Source organism: Alligator sinensis, unplaced genomic scaffold (genome assembly GCF_000455745.1).
Source record: "Alligator sinensis unplaced genomic scaffold, ASM45574v1 scaffold768_1, whole genome shotgun sequence".
In the NCBI taxonomy this organism is placed as follows: domain Eukaryota; kingdom Metazoa; phylum Chordata; order Crocodylia; family Alligatoridae; genus Alligator; species Alligator sinensis.
Genome location: NW_005843163.1, coordinates 183,519 through 205,317, shown reverse-complemented (window position 1 = coordinate 205,317; position 21,799 = coordinate 183,519). Strand labels below are relative to the sequence as shown.

The 21,799-nt window shown below is 40.4% G+C and overlaps 1 protein-coding gene across 1 annotated transcript in view; it reads left to right on the top strand.

Moving 5' to 3' along the window:
* PCNX1 (pecanex homolog 1) overlaps window positions 1–21,799 on the top strand; it is a 138,855-nt gene that overhangs the window by 80,334 nt on the left and 36,722 nt on the right. Inside the window, exons 12-22 of the mRNA XM_025194118.1 lie at window positions 573–726; window positions 1,199–1,231; window positions 2,113–2,284; window positions 7,250–7,360; window positions 7,850–7,941; window positions 9,530–9,639; window positions 10,613–10,718; window positions 13,838–13,930; window positions 16,162–16,312; window positions 18,921–19,062; window positions 20,760–20,937. Of these exons, the coding sequence (XP_025049903.1) occupies window positions 573–726; window positions 1,199–1,231; window positions 2,113–2,284; window positions 7,250–7,360; window positions 7,850–7,941; window positions 9,530–9,639; window positions 10,613–10,718; window positions 13,838–13,930; window positions 16,162–16,312; window positions 18,921–19,062; window positions 20,760–20,937 (1,342 nt within the window). The remainder of the gene's footprint in view (window positions 1–572; window positions 727–1,198; window positions 1,232–2,112; window positions 2,285–7,249; window positions 7,361–7,849; window positions 7,942–9,529; window positions 9,640–10,612; window positions 10,719–13,837; window positions 13,931–16,161; window positions 16,313–18,920; window positions 19,063–20,759; window positions 20,938–21,799) is intronic.

The following is a 21,799-nucleotide window of genomic DNA, read 5'->3' as shown; positions in this document are numbered from 1 at the left end:
TTTCCCTAATATGATCATCATAGCTTGTTTAGAATTCTGAAAGATCCATATTACAGGCCAGAGCTGAACATTTAAAGCCTGGACAGACTAACATTCGAAGCTCTGCAGGTGCCTTTAAAATGCTCTAAAATATGAGGGTTCACATGCACACAGTTGATGAAGTGCTTTAAAAGAGAGAAACTTTTGCTTCAGATGACAGCAGGGGGAGAGGGAAGAACAGAAACGACCTCGAAGTGATTTGTTACATTTGCACATTGTAATAGGGAGTTGGTCAGTTCCTCCCGCATTCCACATCAGAACCTGTGATTACCTTGGAAAGAAGTGTCTGAAAGATCCAGTTTCATAAAATGCTGAATTGCAGTCAACTTTCACTGAAATTATAGTAATTTGTGTCTCAACTTGGCTGATATTTTGCAACGGTTTACCAAATGTACATTTAAGCCCACTTTGACACTTCACTTTCATACACAGCATTACTTTTTTATTTGCTAGCCTTCTGCACTAGATGTATCCTATCCACCTGAACTTCTGAAAATATCTAGATATTTTACACTATATCTCTTCTTCCACAGGAATCGGGAGATTCTTGAAAATGTGTTGGCCGTTGTCCTAGCTATTTTGGTTGCTTTCCTGGGCTCTATACTCCTTATAGAGGGCTTCTTCAAGGATATCTGGGTCTTCCAGTTCTGCCTGGTGATAGCCAGCTGTCAATACTCGCTCCTTAAGGTATATTAATTTCCATCTTCATTTGAATTCCATAATTATAGTTATGGACAGTAAAAGCTATAATTTTGTCCACTAGTCATTCATGTTTAATTCAGTTAATTCAGAGATGTCTTTAATAACTGAACTGAACTGAACTTGTTGAAATGAAGACGCTATCTGTATCTGCAAAAGAGTGTGCTGTTGTCAAAAGCTGTTCGTCTATTTCAATAAACTCTGATTCCTGGTGCTTAATCAGTTACTTACATCTGGCTAGTGGTCTCAATTTCTTGAAAACTGTGGCAGCAAACACTCACTGCTTAACAGCTTTTTAATATAAACTATTATAATAAATTATGGTTAACTGAGGCCTTTCCTTAGCCCACTGACATTAAAAGGTCTATTTTTAAATAATAAATTTGATTTTTTTTTAATTAAAATTGCAGTTTTATGCACTTTGCAAATAACCATATTTTTCTTTCCATTTTACTTTCAGAGTGTTCAGCCCGATTCTTCTTCCCCTCGACACGTAAGTTGGTGAACGTGCCATTTTGGCCTATACTTCTACCACTGAGGACTGATGCTTTGTCTGTCATGGATGAGACATCCTTTGTCAGTGTGTATAGGATGAGAATTTGAGTGTTAGAAGAGTTGTGCGCTACATACTTACTCCAATCAAGGATAAGAGATATGTGAACTCTGACATTGTATGAACACTAAACATCCTTCCAGTACATCAGATACATTGGCAAGGCTGTGTTTTTACCTGTATAGTTATTTTCTTACACAGGGTGATTTTATTGCTCTGTGAGACTGTTTTTAGTTACCTAAACCAGATAGGAATCCACTAAAGGAAGTTATTTAACATATTAGAACGGGTGATTGCTGAGTGTTTCTTTTGAAGTGTGTCAATATACTGGCTTTAGCAGGAGTGATATATGATCAATAAATGCAAAATACACTTTAATTTGTCACGCACCTAATCAAAATCAATAATTATTTTGTATTGCTTTGAAAAAACCTTTAGAGCATAGGTGGATTTTTGTTTTTTGTTTGTTTTGGGGGCTTTTTTTTGAGTGGGTTTGGGGTGGTTAATAGTAAAATAAGGAACATAGTTAAAAAATGTTGTGGAAGGGTAAAATAAATATGCCCCTGATCTAGAGGGGCTTTTTATGCTTTATATATTGGAGCCATACGTTTATATGACGTCTCAGCAGTATAAAACAATCCATTGGGAGTTAATATCTTTAAGTATATAGTAAGAGGTGTTGGCAAATTGTGGGAGATGATTTAAAGAAAAGGAGCAACAAAAGGAGCAACAGAAGTTAATTGTAGTCAGAATCATGTTTATTGTTAGAAAAGTAAAAAGCCAATTTTTGATTAATAGTAAAGCTGTTCTTTTGGTTTCAGGGTCACAACCGTATCATAGCCTATAGTAGGCCTGTTTACTTCTGTTTGTGTTGCGGTCTTATTTGGCTATTGGATTATGGCAGCAGAAACACTTCTACAACAAGGTTCAGGTTGTATGGAATGGCTTTCACCAACCCATTACTGCTGTTGTCAGCCAGGGACTTAATTATAGGTGAGTGACTTTTGTCATATTTTGACTTCCAGTAATTTGGGGGCATGTTCATTCGGTTATAGCTGTTTGTTCCCCCAGAGTGGAGGCATTTTAGGCTGTTATTCTGTCAGTTTTTAATACTTTTTTCAGTCCTGGATTGTTGCAAGATCATAGTCCAGCCCCAGTGTATTTTGTTTCTGTTGCAGAAAGCACTCCTAGGCATGTTGCTGTCCATAAGAAAAACTTGGAAAGTAAACATTTTGTTTTCATAAGCTGATTAGTTCTACAGTGCAAAATGGTGGTATAGTTAATAAGCTTGGGTGCACTTCTGTCTTCCTAGTCTCTGGTGCTTTCACTTCTGCTCTTACGACTTTATCCTGTACATGCTTCAAGGTAGAATTTCCCAATTCCCCTATATCAGCTGGGGCTGTGTACAGACATTTAGTTTCTTCCAGGAGAATTGCTGTTCTCCCAGTAGAAACCAAAAGTATGCACATATTCAAGCTTGTTAAATGGCTGCCCCTTCTGCTCAGCTGATCAGTAGGACAGTGGGTAGGGGACCAAGGAAAAGTAGGCTGGAGGCAGAGCTGCTCCCTGTGCTTGATTCCTGTTGCTCAACAGGTAAGCAGAGGGGCAAAGCCCCTTCTTGCTTCTCACACTGGGGAACCTAGGGTGAAATCTCCTTTTCCTTTCAAGTCTGGTCATGGCAATGCTGTCTATTCGTAACGTAAGTTGGTGTGCTGTTTTCTGTTAGTAGTGTGCAAGCAAAGTGATCTAAATAAAAAGGAGCATTTTACTTCTCTTAGATGACCTACTTCTGCAAATATACTTTTAAAGGGTACTTTTCTGCACAAAATCTTGCATAAATAGTGACTTTATAAATTAACATGGTTTTAAAAGAATTGATACAATTGTTAGTTCCTCTCTATCTTTAACCTAACTTTTAAAGCACTTCAATAGTAGTGTCTTAAATCAGCTTTTGAATCTCTTCTGCCCTCCCCACATAGTGTGCTCAGAGTCTTGTACTAAACCATGCAGTGTGTATTTGTTCTGCACAAATACCATATTTACCTGAATCCAAGATGACCTTTAATTTAAGACAGCCCTCCATAATTAGTTTCTGTATATGGAAAATGTATAACCTTGTTATAATTTTCGATGTATAGAATCTAATTATTGGAGGATCATCTTAAATTTTTCCCAACCACCACTGCAGTAAAGAAACCAGCGATAGTGGGGTCAGGAAGCTGGGAAGGCAGTAAGGGGGCAGGCAGCTTCACCCCTCCTGCCAGTCTCCTTCCTCTTGTGCCTGCCCTCCCCTTACTCGTCTGCTTCCCCCCCGGAGCCTCAGGCCCCCATCCCTCCTGCCCTGCCTCTGCCCTTCCCACTCCCCTCTATGCATCTTACCCTTGCTCTGGGGATGACAGATTCCATCTCTACTTCAGCCTAGAGCATGGCCTCAGCCGGGCATTGCTGCTGTGGTGCTGGGCTAGGGCTATACCCCAGGGTGGAATAGGGATGATGCCTGCTAGCATCAGAGCAAGGGTAAGTGGTGGAGAGAAGGAGAGGGGGAGCAGAGGGTTCAGGAAAATGGGGGGTAGGGCCCCCCACCACCTCATACTATATTCCAGGGGTTTTCAACTTTTTTTAACTAGTGTACCCCTTCTGGTGGTGGTGGCGGCCAGACATGGGGAGAGGAGGGGGATGGCACTCGGCTCTGTGGGCTGCTGACGTGCCTTATGCCCTGCCAATTGTGTGCCGCCCGTCAGCAGCCCACAGGACCACATGTGCGACTGGCCGTGGAAAAGCTGTGTGGTGGTGGCTGTTGTGTGCGAGCCCCTCCACCCCATGTCTGTCTGCAGAGGGGCTCCTCCCTGCCCTTAGCCACTAGCCAAGGGTGGTGGCCAATCAGGAAAGCGAGCTGGAGAGTGGGGAGGTGCCACGTGTAGGAGCCGCGTGTACCCTCTGTGACCTTTCCAAGTACCCCCAGAGGTACGCGTACCCCTGGTTGACAAGTCCTGCTTTGTTCCAAGAAGAGGGACTTTTTTCCTGCTGTTATATGGGGTGGGGAGGGGGAGAGCGCTTGTTTTGTAATTGAGTAAATAATGTCAAACCTGTTACTAGTGTGATGCTTTTAAATGCATGTGTACTTCCTAAGCAATTATTCCAAATGTCTTTGAGGTTCTAGGTGCTTTATCAAATGAATGCTGCCTTTTCTTTGTTGATGAAGCCTTTAGTACCTCTCTGTCTTGAATTTAAACCAGTGGTGCGCAAGCTCTGGGCCTCGTGTGTCAGCTGTGGTGCAGGGCCAGTCCCCAGGTTGGATTGAACCCCATGTACCAGATTGGGCCTTGGCACTGACCTACCTGGGTCCTTCCTGCCTCTAAGGAAATGAAAACAGATTGCACTTTCGGATTAGTATTTTATTCATTCTGTTCCATATAGTACTTTGGGAGAAGGCAGTTGGTGACAATCCAGTTGGTACAGTATCAAGACTCCTCACTTCTGGAACATTGTTCAGCCATGCCAGGTTGTGAAGATGATTGAAAGTCACTGCATAACTGCTTTACAAGTTGCTGTGTGGATGACACTGCAGTTTTGCATTCAAATAGGACTTACAGGCGTGGGTTGGCCCCTTTGTGGAGGCTGCAAACCTTCTTAGATTTGTGGTTAGTTTAACAAAGACTGTCATATTATATGTCTGCCAGCCCACAGAAAGAGTTGCATACCATTTGCAGTGCATACTGAACAGTCACTTTGTGACTCATGAGTTCTGCTTCTCTGGGCAATATGCTGACATATGGGCTTATTAATATCGATGCAGGAGTTGTTTCCAACATTTTGAATGCAAGTGCAGCTTTTGGCAAATTGGCCAGACAGGTCTGGAGGCAATAAGGAGTTAGGGTCAAGATTTATAAAGCTGGGATTCTAACTGTTTGTTCAATGGGTGGGCAAGTTGGACATCTGACCTTGGGTAATGATTTTCTTGGACATCTTGCCTCAAACAGCTGAAGAAAGTCTGTCAACATTTCTTCTATTTCTTTGAGGGTCAGATTGTTGGACAAAAGTATCTAGTGCTGTGGCGCTGTAAAGAGCCACTTGTTACTACCTCGATAATGGTGGTAGGGGTCTGCCTAACTCAGGGAGGTGGCTGATGGATTTTATGGGGAGATCAGAGGGCCCCACCCCTGCCTCTAGCCAAGGGACCCCGTGGCCCCACCCCTTACCACTGATTGGTTGCAACAGCTGCCTGTCATGTGGCCCCACCTGTCTGCTGATTGACGAGGGGTGGGGCTGCATGACAGGCAGCCCTCAGCCAATGAGGGCAAAGGCAGGAGCCATCTTGGGCTCCCCTTCATGCCAGCAGCCCCCCTTCTCCCCTTCCCCCACTTCTCCAGTGGGCTGTGCAGCCAGGCCACAGCACCATGGGAACAGCAGTCTTCCTTGGGGAGTCAGCATTTTATTTTCAGTAAGGTGTTTTTTCTTTTTACAGGTTTTGTGGGCATAGCCCAGTTTCACAATTTTTGCGAAATCGTGATTTCTGGAGATCCCTAATGATGAGGTAGCTCTTTTGGGCTTCAGTGTCATGTGTGGACAGTGAGCACATGCCTAATCAGCTGCTGTATGGGGAACTGGAGTGCAGTTGCTGAAAGCTCAGCCTGCTTTAAAAAAAATTGTTTTGTGGACCTAATAAATTCCTCCTTGTACAGAATAGTGTACCAGCTGACTGCTAGGAACCGTGGGCACCAGACAGACAAGCCACAGCATGCAAAGATGAAAGAAGGGATTGACTTCTTTGAGCAGTGGTGTAGTCCTGAACCTCAAATGGAGCATACTAGCCTTAGTGACAGTGGCAAAAGTCAACCAAAACACATATCCACAGGATTGGTATTTCAGGGAATGTGGTCAAATCTTTTCTCTGTAATTTGGCTCAGCAAGTCATCTGCATTTATTGCACTGCTAGGAATTTTTAATAATTTTTCAGGCTAAGATGTTTAGATTGAGGGGCCTTGGATCCTTTGACTGGGTCAAAATCCCTGAATTGGAAGACAGAGTATGAAATTTTAATCCTTATAATGGAGGATATAAAACATATTGGGTGCCTATAGCAGGGAGGCTGCTCCAACACGCCGTAATTCCAGTGCATTGGAGCACACGTGATTTAATCTAGTCTGCTGAAGCATGGCAGTTACCACGCTCCAGCAGCCTCCTGTGTTATGTGTATCAGTGTCCTTGCGCTTCAAAATAGCTTTGGGGGTGCTTTATCTAAAGCTTGTTCAATAGCTGCTCTAATTCAAGCCTTCCTCTCCCTGCCCCACCCCACCTGCTGAGCACGTGTATTAAACACCCTTACTTTAGAAAATAGTTACTAAGGTCAGAATAGTGCTGCAGCAGTTCAGTACAGATAATCTTCTCTTTACCCACCTGAGTTCAGGCTAAGATGCTTCCAGTGCAATGGAAAAGCATGTATACCTTATGACTAGCTATATGGTTTGTTGAGGAGACTGCATGAATATAATAACTAATTTCCTCTCCATTTTTTAAACTTTGCATATATTGTAATGGTTATTTCCACTGTTGAACAAATTAAGTTATTTTCCGCCACTACCAGAGTGAAATGCTGGCCCACTTCTGTCAATAGAGAGACATACTCCCCCTGTCATGCTACAAGAAGAACGAATTGGTAACATGGGAGCCTTGACTTATGCATCTGATACCTGAGGACATTTGTGGGTGATTCTTATTATGTAAAATCAGAAAGCTTATGATACAAAAGTCAACTCATGTTAAATAGCCTACACAGTTTTTCAGTAAAAATAAATAAAATATACAAATATCATAAATATAATTTTAGAAGGAACATAAAGCAGAACAGCCATAGGAATGTAGGGTAGTGCACTTCTCAATACAGCAAAAGTGCAAAGAAACTGAAAAGTATTAAAGATATTTCATACTCACTCTTCTTGCCTTGCCTTTTTCCTGCAGTGTTTACGCTATGTTTCCCTATAGTATTCTTCATTGGTCTCCTGCCTCAGGTGAATACTTTTGTAATGTACCTCTGTGAACAGCTGGATATACATGTCTTCGGTGGCAATGGTGAGTAAATTTTTTTTATGTCAGTGATAAAACTATTCAATAGATCAGGCAATAACCACAGTATTTCAGATCAAATTAAGAATATAGTTTTAAAAATCTGGTTACAAGACAGACTTTTAATATGTGGCCTTTTGATTCTAAATTGTTTTAATGAGAGGTACAAGATCCTTTGCCATATCAGTGAGAACTAAGGCTAGTGTTCGTTCAGGACTGACATAAAATGTGAGTTTTTTCTTTTGCCTTTCCAGCAACAGCAGTTAACTATTCCCATGGTAATAATATTGAATAAATAAAGGTATAAATAAAGGTAAACACAGCCAAGTAAGTTAGGCTCAGTTAGGAAAAATATTTTCAAAATGGTTTTATGAGTAAGGTTGTTCTAACATTTCTTAAAGGGTATCACAAACTATCATGCTTTTTTTAAGACAACTTTATAAAGTCATTTATGGTCTTTAATTTTGTCTATTTATTCTTTCTCCCGACATCCAGCTACCACAAGCCTGCTTGCAGCACTTTACAGTTTTATCTGTAGTATTGTGGCAGTAGCATTATTATATGGATTGTGTTATGGCGCCTTGAAGGTAAGCAGTGTTCATATACAATATACAGGCGTTTTGGTTTACTTCTCTGCTGTCTTTCACTTGGGTACGTACTTGCATTTGTGCAAAAGAGACAGAATTACTGCTCTGAATTGGTAAAGTTTTCCTTGCTTTGCTGAGGAGTAAATGACTATAAAATCTGCAAGACAGCAGAGAATTGCACCCTCTCTTTCTGAAGTGGTTTGTTTTATTTTAGGATTTTCCAGTTACTTTCTGCACTGTTGGTACTCATAGGAGGCACATAGCACTTGATTTGCACGTTGTGCATTGATATTTTCCTTAGCCATTCAAAAGGCTAAAGTATGAAAATTCACTTTCAGAGCAGCAAACTAGACATGCGATACCACCAGTTAATGTTTGTTTGTCTGAAAGAATGCTGGGAATAGTTTGTGCTGCCAAAGCATGGTGGCATATATACATGAAAAAGTTGAGGCAGCCAAGCCGCTTAAGGGTGTAAGCAAAAATGTTACCTTGCTTAAAATGCAGTTCTGTTTTGAAAGGTGACTGTGTTCAAAGTGTCATTATAAGTCCCATGTTGTGTGGTATGTGCCAATGATTTTTAGAGCTCATAAGATCAATTTGCTAGTAATTTTTTTTGTAATGGCTAGTCCTGCAGACTCAGCCTTGGCTCTGAACATTAAACTAGCTTCTTTCCATCTCTGTCAGTGTCACAGGTAATAAAAGTTTGCTAGCCAAATTATACCTGTAGTGCCACCTATAGAGCCCTATTAGCTTCCAGTCATTTTGCACAGATGTAACTGAATAGATCTTGGTAAACAAATCTGTTGAAATACAGAATTTAGCGAATAATTTTGTTCTCTCAGTCCTGCGTCTCCAGTTTAACACAGCTAATGGAATAAAAAATATTTATAGTCAGGAAATATTAGGAAAGAATTAGTCAGTTTTCAGCATAGAACTACATTTTGAATAATTTTTATAGGGAATTACTGCCATGGAGTGTGCAGTAAATACTATATAATATAGAGAAAATAGCTGAACATTTACTCATAGTTAAATAGCATCCTACTGTATGGCACTTATAACTTAAATATTAACCAGTCATATTCTTACCTTCTAAAACAAATGCGTATTTCATGCTAATTAGTTTTGAACTTAGGAAATGTTACAACATGAATAGGAACATCAGTTTATTCTAGTGTTCTTACATAGTATTCATCATTTGGATACAAAGGGTATAGGCATGTTTTAAAATATGATACAAGTGTTTATCAGGGATAAATGATGTGGTTAAGCAATTAACCTGTATCTGCCTAGTCATTCTGACATGCCACGTAGTGTGTGTAGGGTTTCATCCTGCACTTCCAAAGCTAGTGGAAGATTCTTCTATTGAATTGGACAAGAGCAAAATCACGTTTTTAAACTGATGAACAGCTTTAATTTTATATATTAAACAATGGGCAAATATTTTAATCGTGTTTTTTAAAGACTTATGACTTTCACTGAACTATAAAGTTCTTTTTTTCCCTTTCTTATGACTATACATTTTTATTATGTGATATTGATTGTATGTGTTCTTGTCTCTGTTGAATTTTTATTCTTCTGTCCCCAGGATTCTTGGGATGGCCAACATATTCCTGTTCTCTTCTCAATATTCTGTGGTTTGTTAGTGGCAATATCCTATCATCTCAGCAGACAAAGTAGTGACCCTTCTGTACTTTTGTAAGTGGCTAACTCTTACAAGAGGTCCATTGTGATCATTAATAAAAACCAACTATAATATTCAAAATAATGTTGCATTTGCACTGTGCGAAGGAGGGGGAAAGCTTGCTTGCTCAGTGGATAGAGATGTTGATGGGAACTCCAAACCCACAGGTTCAGTTCTTTACTCATCTACAAGCTTCCTTTTTGGCCTTAGGTCAGTCACTTAGGTGTTCAAGTCCACCATCTAAGCACTAGTAACATTTGTTCCTGTCAGACCTGAAGAAGTGTGCCTTGCACTCAAAAGCTTGTCTAAATCAATCCCAACTATACAGTTGGTCCAATAAAAAGTACTACCCTCAAAATCCTTGCCTCTCACATTGACAGAATTACCACTCTGCTGCTGTCCTGTCAGCACCATATGTTTCTGCTGCTGGGTGTTTGCAGAACTGTCTAAGTGATGATACCACTTGGTAGCTAATAAGATGCTCAGAGTATTAGCTCAAGCTTGAAGCCCTAGAAGTTTCAAGTAGGATTTTTGAATTGGGTACCCAGTAACCTGTCTCAGCGGTGGGGCCTAGTTCTGTATGCATGCAGAGAACATGCCTAACCTGAATGAAACCTGCTGGGGAATTAAGTTTGTTTGTGTGTCTGTCTTTGTTTCAGTGGTTAGCATTCTCACCTGGGATATGGGAGACCTGGTTTTTAAAGCCCTTTTCCTACTGTTAACCCATATTGATGCCAGAGTAGAAAATTAATATAAATGTATCTCTTAATGATGGCTGTTATGCCCATTCATATAAATTTACTTTTATATAGTGATTGAGATTTACTTAAATTACTTTACAAAGCAGTGAAAAAGAAGATTAACAGAAAGACAGGAATCCTGTTAATTAGTAATAGGCCTATTTTTTTATTTTTTTTTTTTACCACTTGTAAACCTATGCCATGAAATGTACATTTTTTCAGTGGATTCTCTCTTTATTTTTTTTAGTTCTTTAGTACAATCAAAAATGTTTCCTAATTCTGAAGACAAGAACCCAGAGGATCCTCTCTCTGAAGTGAAAGATCCTTTACCTGAAAAACTTAGAAATTCAGTGGTAAGTTGGCTTTTCGTAAAAATCAATCTGAACATTTGATCAATCTCAACTGCTATAGAATCTTTTGGTCTGATATTAAGTTAATTTGCATTTGTTAGGCTCATGTATATTCATTGGTATGGTGTGGTGTGGCTGACATTTAAGGGAGGGGGAGATTAAGACCATATGGTGGCATTAGAGTCCCACTAACTTTTATTTAACTTCAAGACTTTTAGGGCTCTGTTCATAGGAATTTCAAGTGGAATAATGAATTTAAGGCCTGAGTTATCACTACTAGGTATTTGTGTTGAAAATTTACTCTTTAAAAGACAAATTTAATTTGCACATATACTTTGGCAGTTAGCAACTCATCAAGCATGAAGAACTCTGTGTACATTGTGCACAGTAATTTACAGTCAAATGTTAATGGAGTAAAAATGTAGCCCAAAACATTTAAAAGTGCAGCTCTTGATTTTTTGAAGTGCATGCATAGGCTGAATTTTAAAAGAAATTAAAAACTTTTCAATGGAAATATAGATATCACATGGACGGAAATTATATTTGTGAGAAATTGTTCTAGATTTGTAAACTTTGTGTGTTGCTTCAGTAACTGATCATGTTGAAATGATGATGTTTCTTTGTCCATACACCCATCTGAAAATATGCAGTGTTAAGAGTGTGACCTTTCTTTTGCCCTCTAAAGTTCACCATAAGTTATTTAAAAAAAAGAAGGTAATTTAAGGTAGAATGTCCAAATAGATCAGTGAAGGATAATTGATGGTTTTCTATGACTGGTGTATTTACTCAAATCTAAGAAGAGGTTTTTTTCCCCCCGTTCAACATGGGGAGAGGAGCCCTTCACCTTAGATTCATGTAAAAGGCAACAAGCGAGACAGGCAGCTTCTGCAATTGCAGCTCCATCTCTGGCTTCCAGGCTTGGAGTCCAGAGCCACAGCTGGCACCCTGTGTCCCTCACCCTCCCACCCCCTGCTTCGTGCCCTTGCCCCCCTCTTCCACTTCTGCCTGGCCAGTGGAGGTTGGGGCCAGCATGCGCTCCGTGCTGTAAGCTGGAGTTGGCACTGCAGCCACGACTCCGAGGCTAGTGGTGTGGGAGGGATAGCAAATACATACATTCCATGCTTAGAATCTAATTATTGGGGGTTATCTTAAATTCAAAGTCATTTTGGATTTGGCTAAATACACTAGCTTTCATAGTGTAATATATACCTATTAAATCTAATGGTACTTACTGTGTAAGTGAAGGGTCAGATTAAAAAAGAATTTTTGGACCTCTCTTGCTAACTCGGTATTTCTAATACTTTGGGACTTTTTAAATACTTTTGGCTTCATTAAGTCCAGCCCAGAAACTGCAACTAAAACTTTTTTTTTTAATTGAAGATTGAATTGCTTTTAGTGACAATGGAGCCTGTTCCCTTGACTTCATTACATTGGTTGTCAAGCATAATTCTGTTGTAAATGCTTAAGCCAATGGCAATGTTCAGTTATTGTCCTTTTTCATAAAACAGTACAACAACAGCTGCTTGGTCAATTTAGGTTATTTAATAAAAAGCATAAGGGTTCTGAAAGTACCTGTCTAAAGGGAGAAAAACTTCTTCTAGAGCAGATCACTATTCTGGAAGGCAGAGGCCTGGCAAGGTCCAGTGCTGAAAGCTGATGCTAAACTTTCAGAATAGAAATGAAGTATTTTTTTTTTGTTTTAATGAAGAGGATAATTAACTAATTCAAGAACTTGTATAAGAAGATAATAGTTTCTTTTTTTTCCTTTGCTTCGAAGCTTTAAATCAAATTCTCTTGTCTTTTGTGTTCAGAGTTAATAGTCTTACTGCAGGATTTAGTGGGTGAAATTATTTTGCCTGGGTTATGCACAAGCTTGACTAGATAAGGGATTCTCAGCCAGAATTCTGAGAGATCCTTCCGAGTCCCATGGTACACCACACAGTATTAGTACTGTTAGATAAGCAAACACCTACATATGATTCACAGGACAAACCAACAAATTTCAAATAGCACCTGTTGTGGTCTTTCTAAGTTATTTCTCCCAGAAGATTTACTGTATTATTTTGTTGTAGTCAAGAACAGAGTGAAAGTTAAGAGCTGGCGTTTTCTGAGGAATTTCTTGAGTCTAACACAGTTGAGAAATCACTGGACTAGATTATCAGAATGTGTGCCCTTCTGATGTGAAAGTTCTGCTAATGTGTCCATGCACGCACATACATGCAGGGCAGTAGGATTTTAAACTTGGGGAAGAACTGTCAGTTGTGTTGCAAGACTCACCATTTGCAGCATCCCTTTGTGGCCAGACCCAGTATACAGCTCTTTTATTGCCCCTGCCCATTTCTTTGCATCTAACTCCTCTTGGAATAACTAAGTTTAGACTTAACCCCAAGTGCCTGTGTGCCTAGCTTTAGGCCTCTCCCCAATTTGGGGCTCAGTAATCACTGGTTCTTTATTTCCAAGGCCATCATTTTTACTGCAGGAGAGCAGAAATAGGAGAGTGAAGGCATGTACTTTTCTGCGTTCCAGAGCAACAGAAGACTTCCTTCTGTGATGCCTCAGTGCTTCTGACCTTACCTGTTTCCATTTCTTTCCCCACATTTACTCTCCCTGCATCTTCCTCCGACCTTATAGTTCCCAAGCGTCTGCAGTGTGCTCCATTTCCTGCCCCATTCTGCCTGGGTTGTAGTTGTTTTCAACTGGCTCCTTGGCACAAATGGGAGGTCATGTCTGGCGTGCTGTCATGTAAGGTCTATATACCTCACCACAGGTTAGAATGAAAAAAGTGTATACTTTGTTCATTAATTTATCTTCACAACACCAAATAAATATGTTTTGAATTAAGTTATTTGAATAAATGCTGTTGACCGAAGTCCACTGAATAAGGGTAATCATGCATACTTTTTCTGTTTTTGTGGCAGTCCTTTCCTGGTAGTTGGCACTGTTTTAGCTCAACTCTGTTTCTTTCAAAGCAGGAGATAAAATTTCCATTGACATCAGTGGGCGCAGTTAGGCCAGCACTGAGCTTCTGTAAAAATAGCAACTGAAATCACGTAGAGGTAGGCAGAGATTGTGGAAGGAGAGTACCAAAATGTGCACGCTCAAACTATTTCTTTGTTCAACAGAGTGCACGGTTGCAATCTGACCTGATTGTGTGTGTAGTCATTGGTGTACTCTATTTTGCGATTCATGTCAGCACAGTTTTCACAGTCCTGCAGGTAAGCTGTTTTAAATTGTACTTTTCTCCTTTCTTGAAAATTAATTTTTGCACATCCTATTATATAACTGTTTTCCTAATAATAGTGCCCAAAGGCCTCATTTGCGTTTGGGGGCTTGACATGCATTAAGTGTTGCTCAAACAAAATGAATACAGGTTTCCTTCGATTTTCAGCTGTACGTGCATTCCCGGAGAACGGCGCATAAATTGAATTAACATAAAGCAAACCCACTTTATAATGTAATAAATAGGGATAGGGTCCCATGGCGGTGAGAGAGGAAGGGAGTGAGGATGGGACTAGGGAAGAGGCGGGGGGGAGGGGTACTGCTCCCAGGGCTGCACAAGACAGCAAAGCAGAGGGAACAGAGCAGCACTCACCGCGGCCCCGGGAGCAGCTGGCACTAGCCTCCTGCAGCTGCTGGGCTGCACCATGCTCCGCCTGCCTCCACTTGCCTTTGCTCCTGGGCTGTGCCGTGCTGGGGTGCAGGCAGCTGGTGTCGGCTGCTCCTGGGGCCACTGCAGCCGGGGCTGTTGTGAGTGCTCTGCCCCACGCTGCCCGGGGCTCTGCTTGTCTGAACTCACCCCAGCCCTGGGAGTGGCCTCGGGAGCAGCTGACACCAGCTGCCTGCACCATGGCATGGAGCAGCCCAGGAGCTGGGGTACGCCCAGGCGCAAGGGGACAGGCAGAGCATGGTGCAGCCCAGTGGCTGCAGGTAGCTGGTGCCAGCTGTTCTTGGGGCCGCTCCAGCCGGGGCTGCAGTGAGTGGGGCCACAGCCCTTTCCCCTCCCCCCACAGACTTACCTGCTTGGGCTGGGGGGGCATCTATGGTGATTGCATAAGAGCGAATTTGCATATAAAGAACCCGCATAAATCGAGGGAAACCTGTACTGCCTTTCCTGAAGAGCTTCAAATGTCAGCCCTTGTTTCACTTCTCCAAACCATCCCTTTCTCCCTACTCCTTCCCCTTCACTGTCTCCATACAGGTTTTTCAAACTGTCTGACACCATGCCCTTCTTTCATGCTCTTTGTGGAGGGGAAAGAAGTTATACCTGTGAAATGGTTTTAAGGCTCTGTTACCCTCATTCTTGAGGGGCTGGATCCTCCCCCTCCTATTGTGATTGAGCTACAAGTGGACACAGTCCCTTTTCCTCCTTTCATTCTGTCTTTCCTCTCCTCTTGTGAGGCCAGAAGACCTTCCTTAAGGTTAATTTCTGCGATGTTCTCCCTGTTAGCATACCTGTTATTACCTGATGTTTCAGAATATTTTTAAAGCACGTGTACTTTCAACTTGATAGGTGTTGAGTTGTAGGATTTTGTATTTATATGTCAGGGCAGCTATATCATCCACAGTAGCTGGAGAAATCTTCCTAAAATGGTTCCATTTCAGTAGAGGCCTGGTAGAAGTATGTTATCTTATTTTAATATTATTAGATTGTTTGAGCAAATATGATGTGGCAGGTTTTGACACAGATACCAAACACTGGGTGATGGCTTCTTGAAACGATCAGAATCTTTGATTTGCTTTTCCAGCCGAAATCAAGTGGAGGCCTTGGGACCATAGTAGCTTTATCAGTCTAGTGATGAAATGCAGAAAAATCAAAACCATGAAAGAAGGTCAGAAGTACTATAGAACAAGGGTCAGCTACTTGTGGTCTGTGAGCCAGATCTTGCCCAAGGAACCTTTGCTTCTGGCCCATGGACATGGGGCTTCAGCAGCAGGGTGTGCTCTCTGTGGGAACTCTCCCTGCGCTGCTGCTGGGACAAGCAACAGTGGGACATACAGGTCCACAGCCAGAAAAGGTTGGCTATCCCTGTTGTAGAACAAAAGATAGCAACCCAACTCCAGGCAACATCAAAAGATAGGATAGTCTGTCTATCTTAAAGTTGTTGTCTTCTAAAGCAGTGGTTGGCGATTTATGGCCTGTGGGCCAGATCCAGGCTATGAAGCCAGAACGTTGGTGGCAATTTGGCAGCAGGGAAAGGAGCTGCTGGGTTGGAAATTCGGTGGCAGTGACCCGTCTCCTAAATTGTTGCCAACTACAGCTCTACTGCATCCTTTATTTTATATTCTTAAAAGGGCATCATATTTCTCCCTGTATCATGAGAAACTGTGTTCCAGGTGTGCTCTAAAAGGGGCTATTGTATGAGTGCTACGGAGGTATGAAGTTATTAGCTGTTACTCTTGTTTTATAAGCTTCAAATCTTTCTTTTCTTATTCAACTTTTCTTTAGCCTGTTCTGAGCTACGTTCTCTATGCTTTGGTGGGCTCAGTAGGTTTTGTAACCCATTATGTGCTGCCTCAACTCCGAAAACAGCTTCCCTGGCACTGTTTCTCCCACCCGCTGTTGAAAACAAAGGAGTATTATCAATTTGAAGTCCGCAGTAAGTATCAACATTATTTTTTTAATGTACATTAATGGTTTGGCAACTTATTAACCATTAATTTACTTCAACTCTCTTTGCCTTGCATCTTTATTTGAATGTTTTGGGGTTTCTAATTTCTAGTGTTTTCTAGATAGATAAGCATGCCTTGCTTGATCCTGTAGCATTTATTTTTGTATAATAATAATAATAAAAGTAATAATAATAATAATAATGACTGTCACATTAGACAAGCTTTCATTAATAATGAAGGCAATTTCAGTAAATCTGCTTTCAGGAGTTCACAAATTTGTGCTGAAAAAAATTTCTCGTGATTTGTTTTTGCAAAATCAGTTCCATTTTTCTCCTGTTTGGGGGTTTGTTTGTTTTTTTAAACTGTTTTACTGGATTAGATATTTTAGCTTTCTGCTTACTGGGCTTTTGGTCCTTATTAAATACTACTGGTTTTCATTGGAGATAAAAGCTAAGCTTCTAAAAATAGAAAATACTACTGTGCAACAGTTCTACCAATGTGTTCCGGAGCACCCATTGCTTCATGTTCATGTGCTCGGGAATACATATATCGCTTGTTATACAAATCTAAAGAAATGTACACCTATTTACTTTTTTAATTAGTGAAACTTCCTTGGAAAACAAATATTATAATAACTTTTTCACCTAGAAGTTATGAAATGCAGTGGAGGTCTTCCCCCATTAACAAAAACCCTTTATAAAAAGCAGTGGTATTGAAATATTTACATGCAATAGCTCATTCTTGTAAGGACCTCAAGGTCTTCATAAAGAAAGGTAAAAATGTTTCAGTTTACAATTGGGGAAAATAAGCTAAGGCCGCAGTCCTGGGAGCACTGCATTATGAAGTATTTGTGCAGAGGTTATCTGCCCTATCTGCCCATGCTAATCAGGTTTCCAGATTAGTGTCCAAGTATATTCAGCAAGATTACATGACAAGTCCATGGTAAAGTCAGCATAGAACTCCAGGTTTTCTCTACTTTCGAGTCCCTATTTTATGGCTAAATTGTGCTGACAAAAATATATCTAAGAACTAAAGACTTCTTTCCTTTGAATGACAATGTAGTTGTCTTCCATGTAGCATGCAGTTTGCCAGAGTAAATTGCAGTCTCAGCCTGGGTCTAATAACTGCAAGTTCATATTATTTCAGTGGATACACGTTCAAATGGATAGAAGTGATCTTGTAATTTGATTTATTTGAAAGAAAAGTTGAATGGGAAAAAATAAACTTAAATGCAGTGTTATGATTGCGACTTTTAATGCACACAGATTTTAAAAAAACCCCAAAACAAAACTTAGTAGCAATTGCATTCAGGCCCATTGACATATTTTTAATATGGATATACGTGGTAGTGTTTCCATTATGCACAGGCAGAACTGAAGCCATATTTAAAATGTAAAATATATAGTAACCTGTAATATAAAATACAGTAATGTAAAATACTATAGGTCCTAATGTTATGCCATCTGGGCCCTTGCAGGAACAATACATCTGAAGTTAAGGCAGGTCATTGTTGGTCATCCCTGAGGGTTTCTGCTCCAGGTGTGGCAGGTGGTTAGTCTCAAGTTCTTCTGGGGCACCATACATTGCAATAGGATGTGCTTCAGTTTGTATGTCATTGCTATCTTAAACCTACCCCTCTGATTTTAATACCTGCTACCTCATACTGTTCTGGACACTAGCAGGCCTTGGTGATGAAGAGCTTATTGCCAGCTTACAGTAGTGCCGCCTCTTCCCAGTGGGCCAGATGCACTTGAGGAGCATAACTGAAAACTGGCACAAGCCTAGGCTGATTATGGGTCAGTTGTGCAAGAAAGTTGAAAGTTAAGAGACTGCCATGTGTCAAGTTTATACTGGCAAGATATGTAAGTTCTTGTAGGCTGGTTGTTTGGTGCATTTTATAAGAATCCGAGAGGTGGTTAGCTGTGTTAATCTGAAGTCAGGCAGGGCAGGGTGGAACTTTAGAGACCAATTCATTCAGAGCGCCAGCCATAAGCTTTCGTAGGTGACAACCTACTTTGACAGATGCTGTCACCTACAAAAGCTTACGTCTCTGACTCAAGTAGGGCTGGACTGCTGACACCTAAGAAACTGCCATCTATAAGAAAGGCCTTTAAGGGTTATCTAGGTTAGTTTGATTTTTTCAGTACAAATATGATTGTCCTAAAATGTTTTCAAAATGCATAATTAAAAACATTAACTTGATCAGTATCAATAGGAATAGCCTGCATCAATTTGAAGTTACTCTAATGATGTAGTTAAGAAAATTCCAAATTCTAAACTTTGTACATAACTAAATTATTGCAAATTTCCCACCAGTGTGACTTAGTCTAACTCAATCTGAGACTCTCAATCTAAGAATCCAAATTAGTGCTTGGGTCCTCTTTATAAACTGCCAGAAGCAGCTGTTAGTTTGTGGTTATATGGAAGTAAATTTTGCATCACTGCTAAAACTTATTGAATGTTTATTTCGACCATCCAACAATTGCCAGAAAACAACTGTTCCAGAGCTGAAATAAACTGCATTCGATTGCCAGTGTCCCGTTCTAGTTAGTCTCTCTCTCTGATCTGTGGTCTCCTCTTTTTGCAATCCTTTAGATGCAGCACATGTAATGTGGTTTGAAAAACTTCACATTTGGCTTCTTTTTGTGGAGAAGAATATTATCTACCCACTGATAGTCCTCAATGAGCTCAGCAGCAGTGCCAAGACTATTGCTACTCCAAAGAAACTGGATACTGAGTAAGTAGAAAGGTGGTCAGTAACCTGAGTAATATCCAGTATAGTGGAAGGAAATGGGTAAAGTGGCTATAAATTAGTGTCTCATTAGAAATGTTAGTAGTGCTAGAAGCTGGGAAAAAAACTAATTATTACTTTGCTTTTATTGCAAAATATTGCTTGAGTTAATCACTAAATTTATTTAAACTGAACAAAATATTTCCATGTTAAATGCATAATCATACAATTAAGTCTCTGGGTTTAACAAAAGGAATCACCCAGACGGTATCCAGCATTTTCTGTTTATGAACTGTTAAACTATAGAAGTTGAGAGAGAAGTTTTATTACATGATTATACAGCCTAGGCCTCCTGAAGTAGGATTGTCCCCCAACTGTTTGCTCATGATATTCTGTCCCTTGTATTCTTAAGACAACTAGGTCAAATGGTCATAAACTACTACAAGACCGTTTCAGGCTGGACATAAGGAAGAATTTCTTTACTGTCCGAGCCCCCAAGGTCTGGAACAGCCTGCCACCGGAGGTGGTTCAAGCGCCCACATTGAACACCTTCAAGAGCAAACTGGATGCTTATCTTGCTGGGATCCTATGACCCCAGCTGACTTCCTGCCCTTTGGGCAGGGGGCTGGACTCGATGATCTTCCAAGGTCCCTTCCAGCCCTAATGTCTATGAAATCTATTAAATCTATGAAGACCCAAATCATGTTGGTTACTGGACCAGTTGCCAGGTCTCTGACTCTTTTTCTGGATCTGGTTATTTACCCCTCGTAGGTCTGAGATTTACAGCTATCACCTGACTCCAGATAGCATTACATGATTCTCCCTCTCCAACTGAGGCCATGTTACTCCAGCAAGTCTGACTAAAGCTCAGACCTTGCCATTCTGCGCTCCTCCTTTCCAAGACCAAGGAGCCTTCCTAAAGTGGAGCATTTTTTATTTTTTTAGAACAAAAGCACTAAAAGATCGTTTGCATGTTTTAGTTTTTCACTGCACTGCACCATTCCCAGAATCTAGGAAGACCTAAGTTTTAGATAGACTGACAAACCGAGGCGCACATCTCCCTAGGCAGCTCTGGCATACAAACTGCCCCAATTTAAGTCACTTTTTAAAAGTGTTCATAACCTATTTATCTCTTTACAAATGGCCTTGGAAAATGAGGTTTGAAGCTTGGTGGAGGTTAGGTTCTTAAAGCTAATGGATTCTCCCATGGACTTACAATATATACTTGAGAGATTCTCATCTGGAAAGCCACTATGTAGTTTTCATACATAAGGCCCATTGAACTGAAACTTTTATAAGTGTGTGATAAAAGTTCTACTACCCCCAGTGTAAGGTAGAACAATACAGTATGGCAGAACATACTAATAACCCAGTATACAGTAACTTTTCCTCATTGATCAGATCTCATGCAGTATTCAAAGAGTGCACATCACTATTCATAACAATACAGATCTACTCCCTATCATACATAGGTTTTAAAATCTTTCTGAGGGAGATTGTTTTCCAGACGGTGCTGTAATACTGTATTCTTTAAATATCGTTTGAGTAGAGAGCATTAAAGGAATGACTGTGGTAGTTTTCTAAAAATTATAAAGGGTTCACAATACATCTATTGTGTATAAGTAGCGATTGAACTGCTTGTTGCAATACAGTCCTTTCAGGCAGCAGATGAAATAATTTTTCTTCCTGAATCTTTTCTGTAGGTTGGGTGCATTAATGATCACCATAGCTGGCTTGAAGTTGCTGCGTTCCTCTTTCAGTAGCCCAACCTGTCAGTATGTCACAGTTGTTTTCACAGTGCTCTTCTTTACATTTGACTACAAAAGTTTCTCTGAGACCATGCTGCTAGACCTCTTCTTCATGTCTATACTCTTCAGCAAGGTAACTTAACACAAACACACACTGAAAAACCTGGTTGTTTCAGGTAGTCATATTTATGAATTCAGAGAATGAAAATCCCCATAATGAACTCTTATGTATCATAAGTTCTATTAGTAAATCATCGCATACTTGTTGGAGGCCTTTTTTATCTTGGCATGTGACAGTCTCATCAGTGTTTTAGAGTACAGCAGCAAAATGTGAATTTTGTGTTTTAAGGTGCAGCATCTTGCCATTGTCAGAATAGAAACACTTTGGCTGATGAATGCAAGTGCTTTCAGGACTAGTAAGTTTTCCAAGCATTGATAATGAACTAGTGAGGTCAAAATAGAAAAAAAACCCCAATCAAAAACCTTTTAATCCTAGGAATTGGCTCTGTGAGGAATGTCATTGTTGAACCACCTTGCAGATCCAAACTCTTTTTAGGCTCACTACTTTGCTCCCTTTTTATTGATTACCTTTCATCTTTTACCCCCTTCCTCCCCCCAACAACTAAGTTCTACTATTTTAAGATTGGTTTAATATTTACTTATTAAACTAGTGATTGTTCCATGCCTATATAAGAGAACTCTTCTAAAATGTTACTACAGTATTGTATTGGTAAATACATTGGAAATCATGTAAGATGCCTCTGGGTAAAGTGGTAAGGTATTTTAACCATGCAAATGGCACTAGCTGTTTGCTTGATCCTGTTGATTTTTTTAAAGTGTTAAATGTAATGCTCAAACCAGTTTTAACGCTGCCTGAAAGTTTGTTTAGGCTAGCATGCCCTCAGCTTTTCACAAAACCATTAATGCTTATTACCAGACTTGGCAGGGGGGCCGGACAGTAGGCTGACAGCCTGGCAGCACAGCAACTTTCCCTA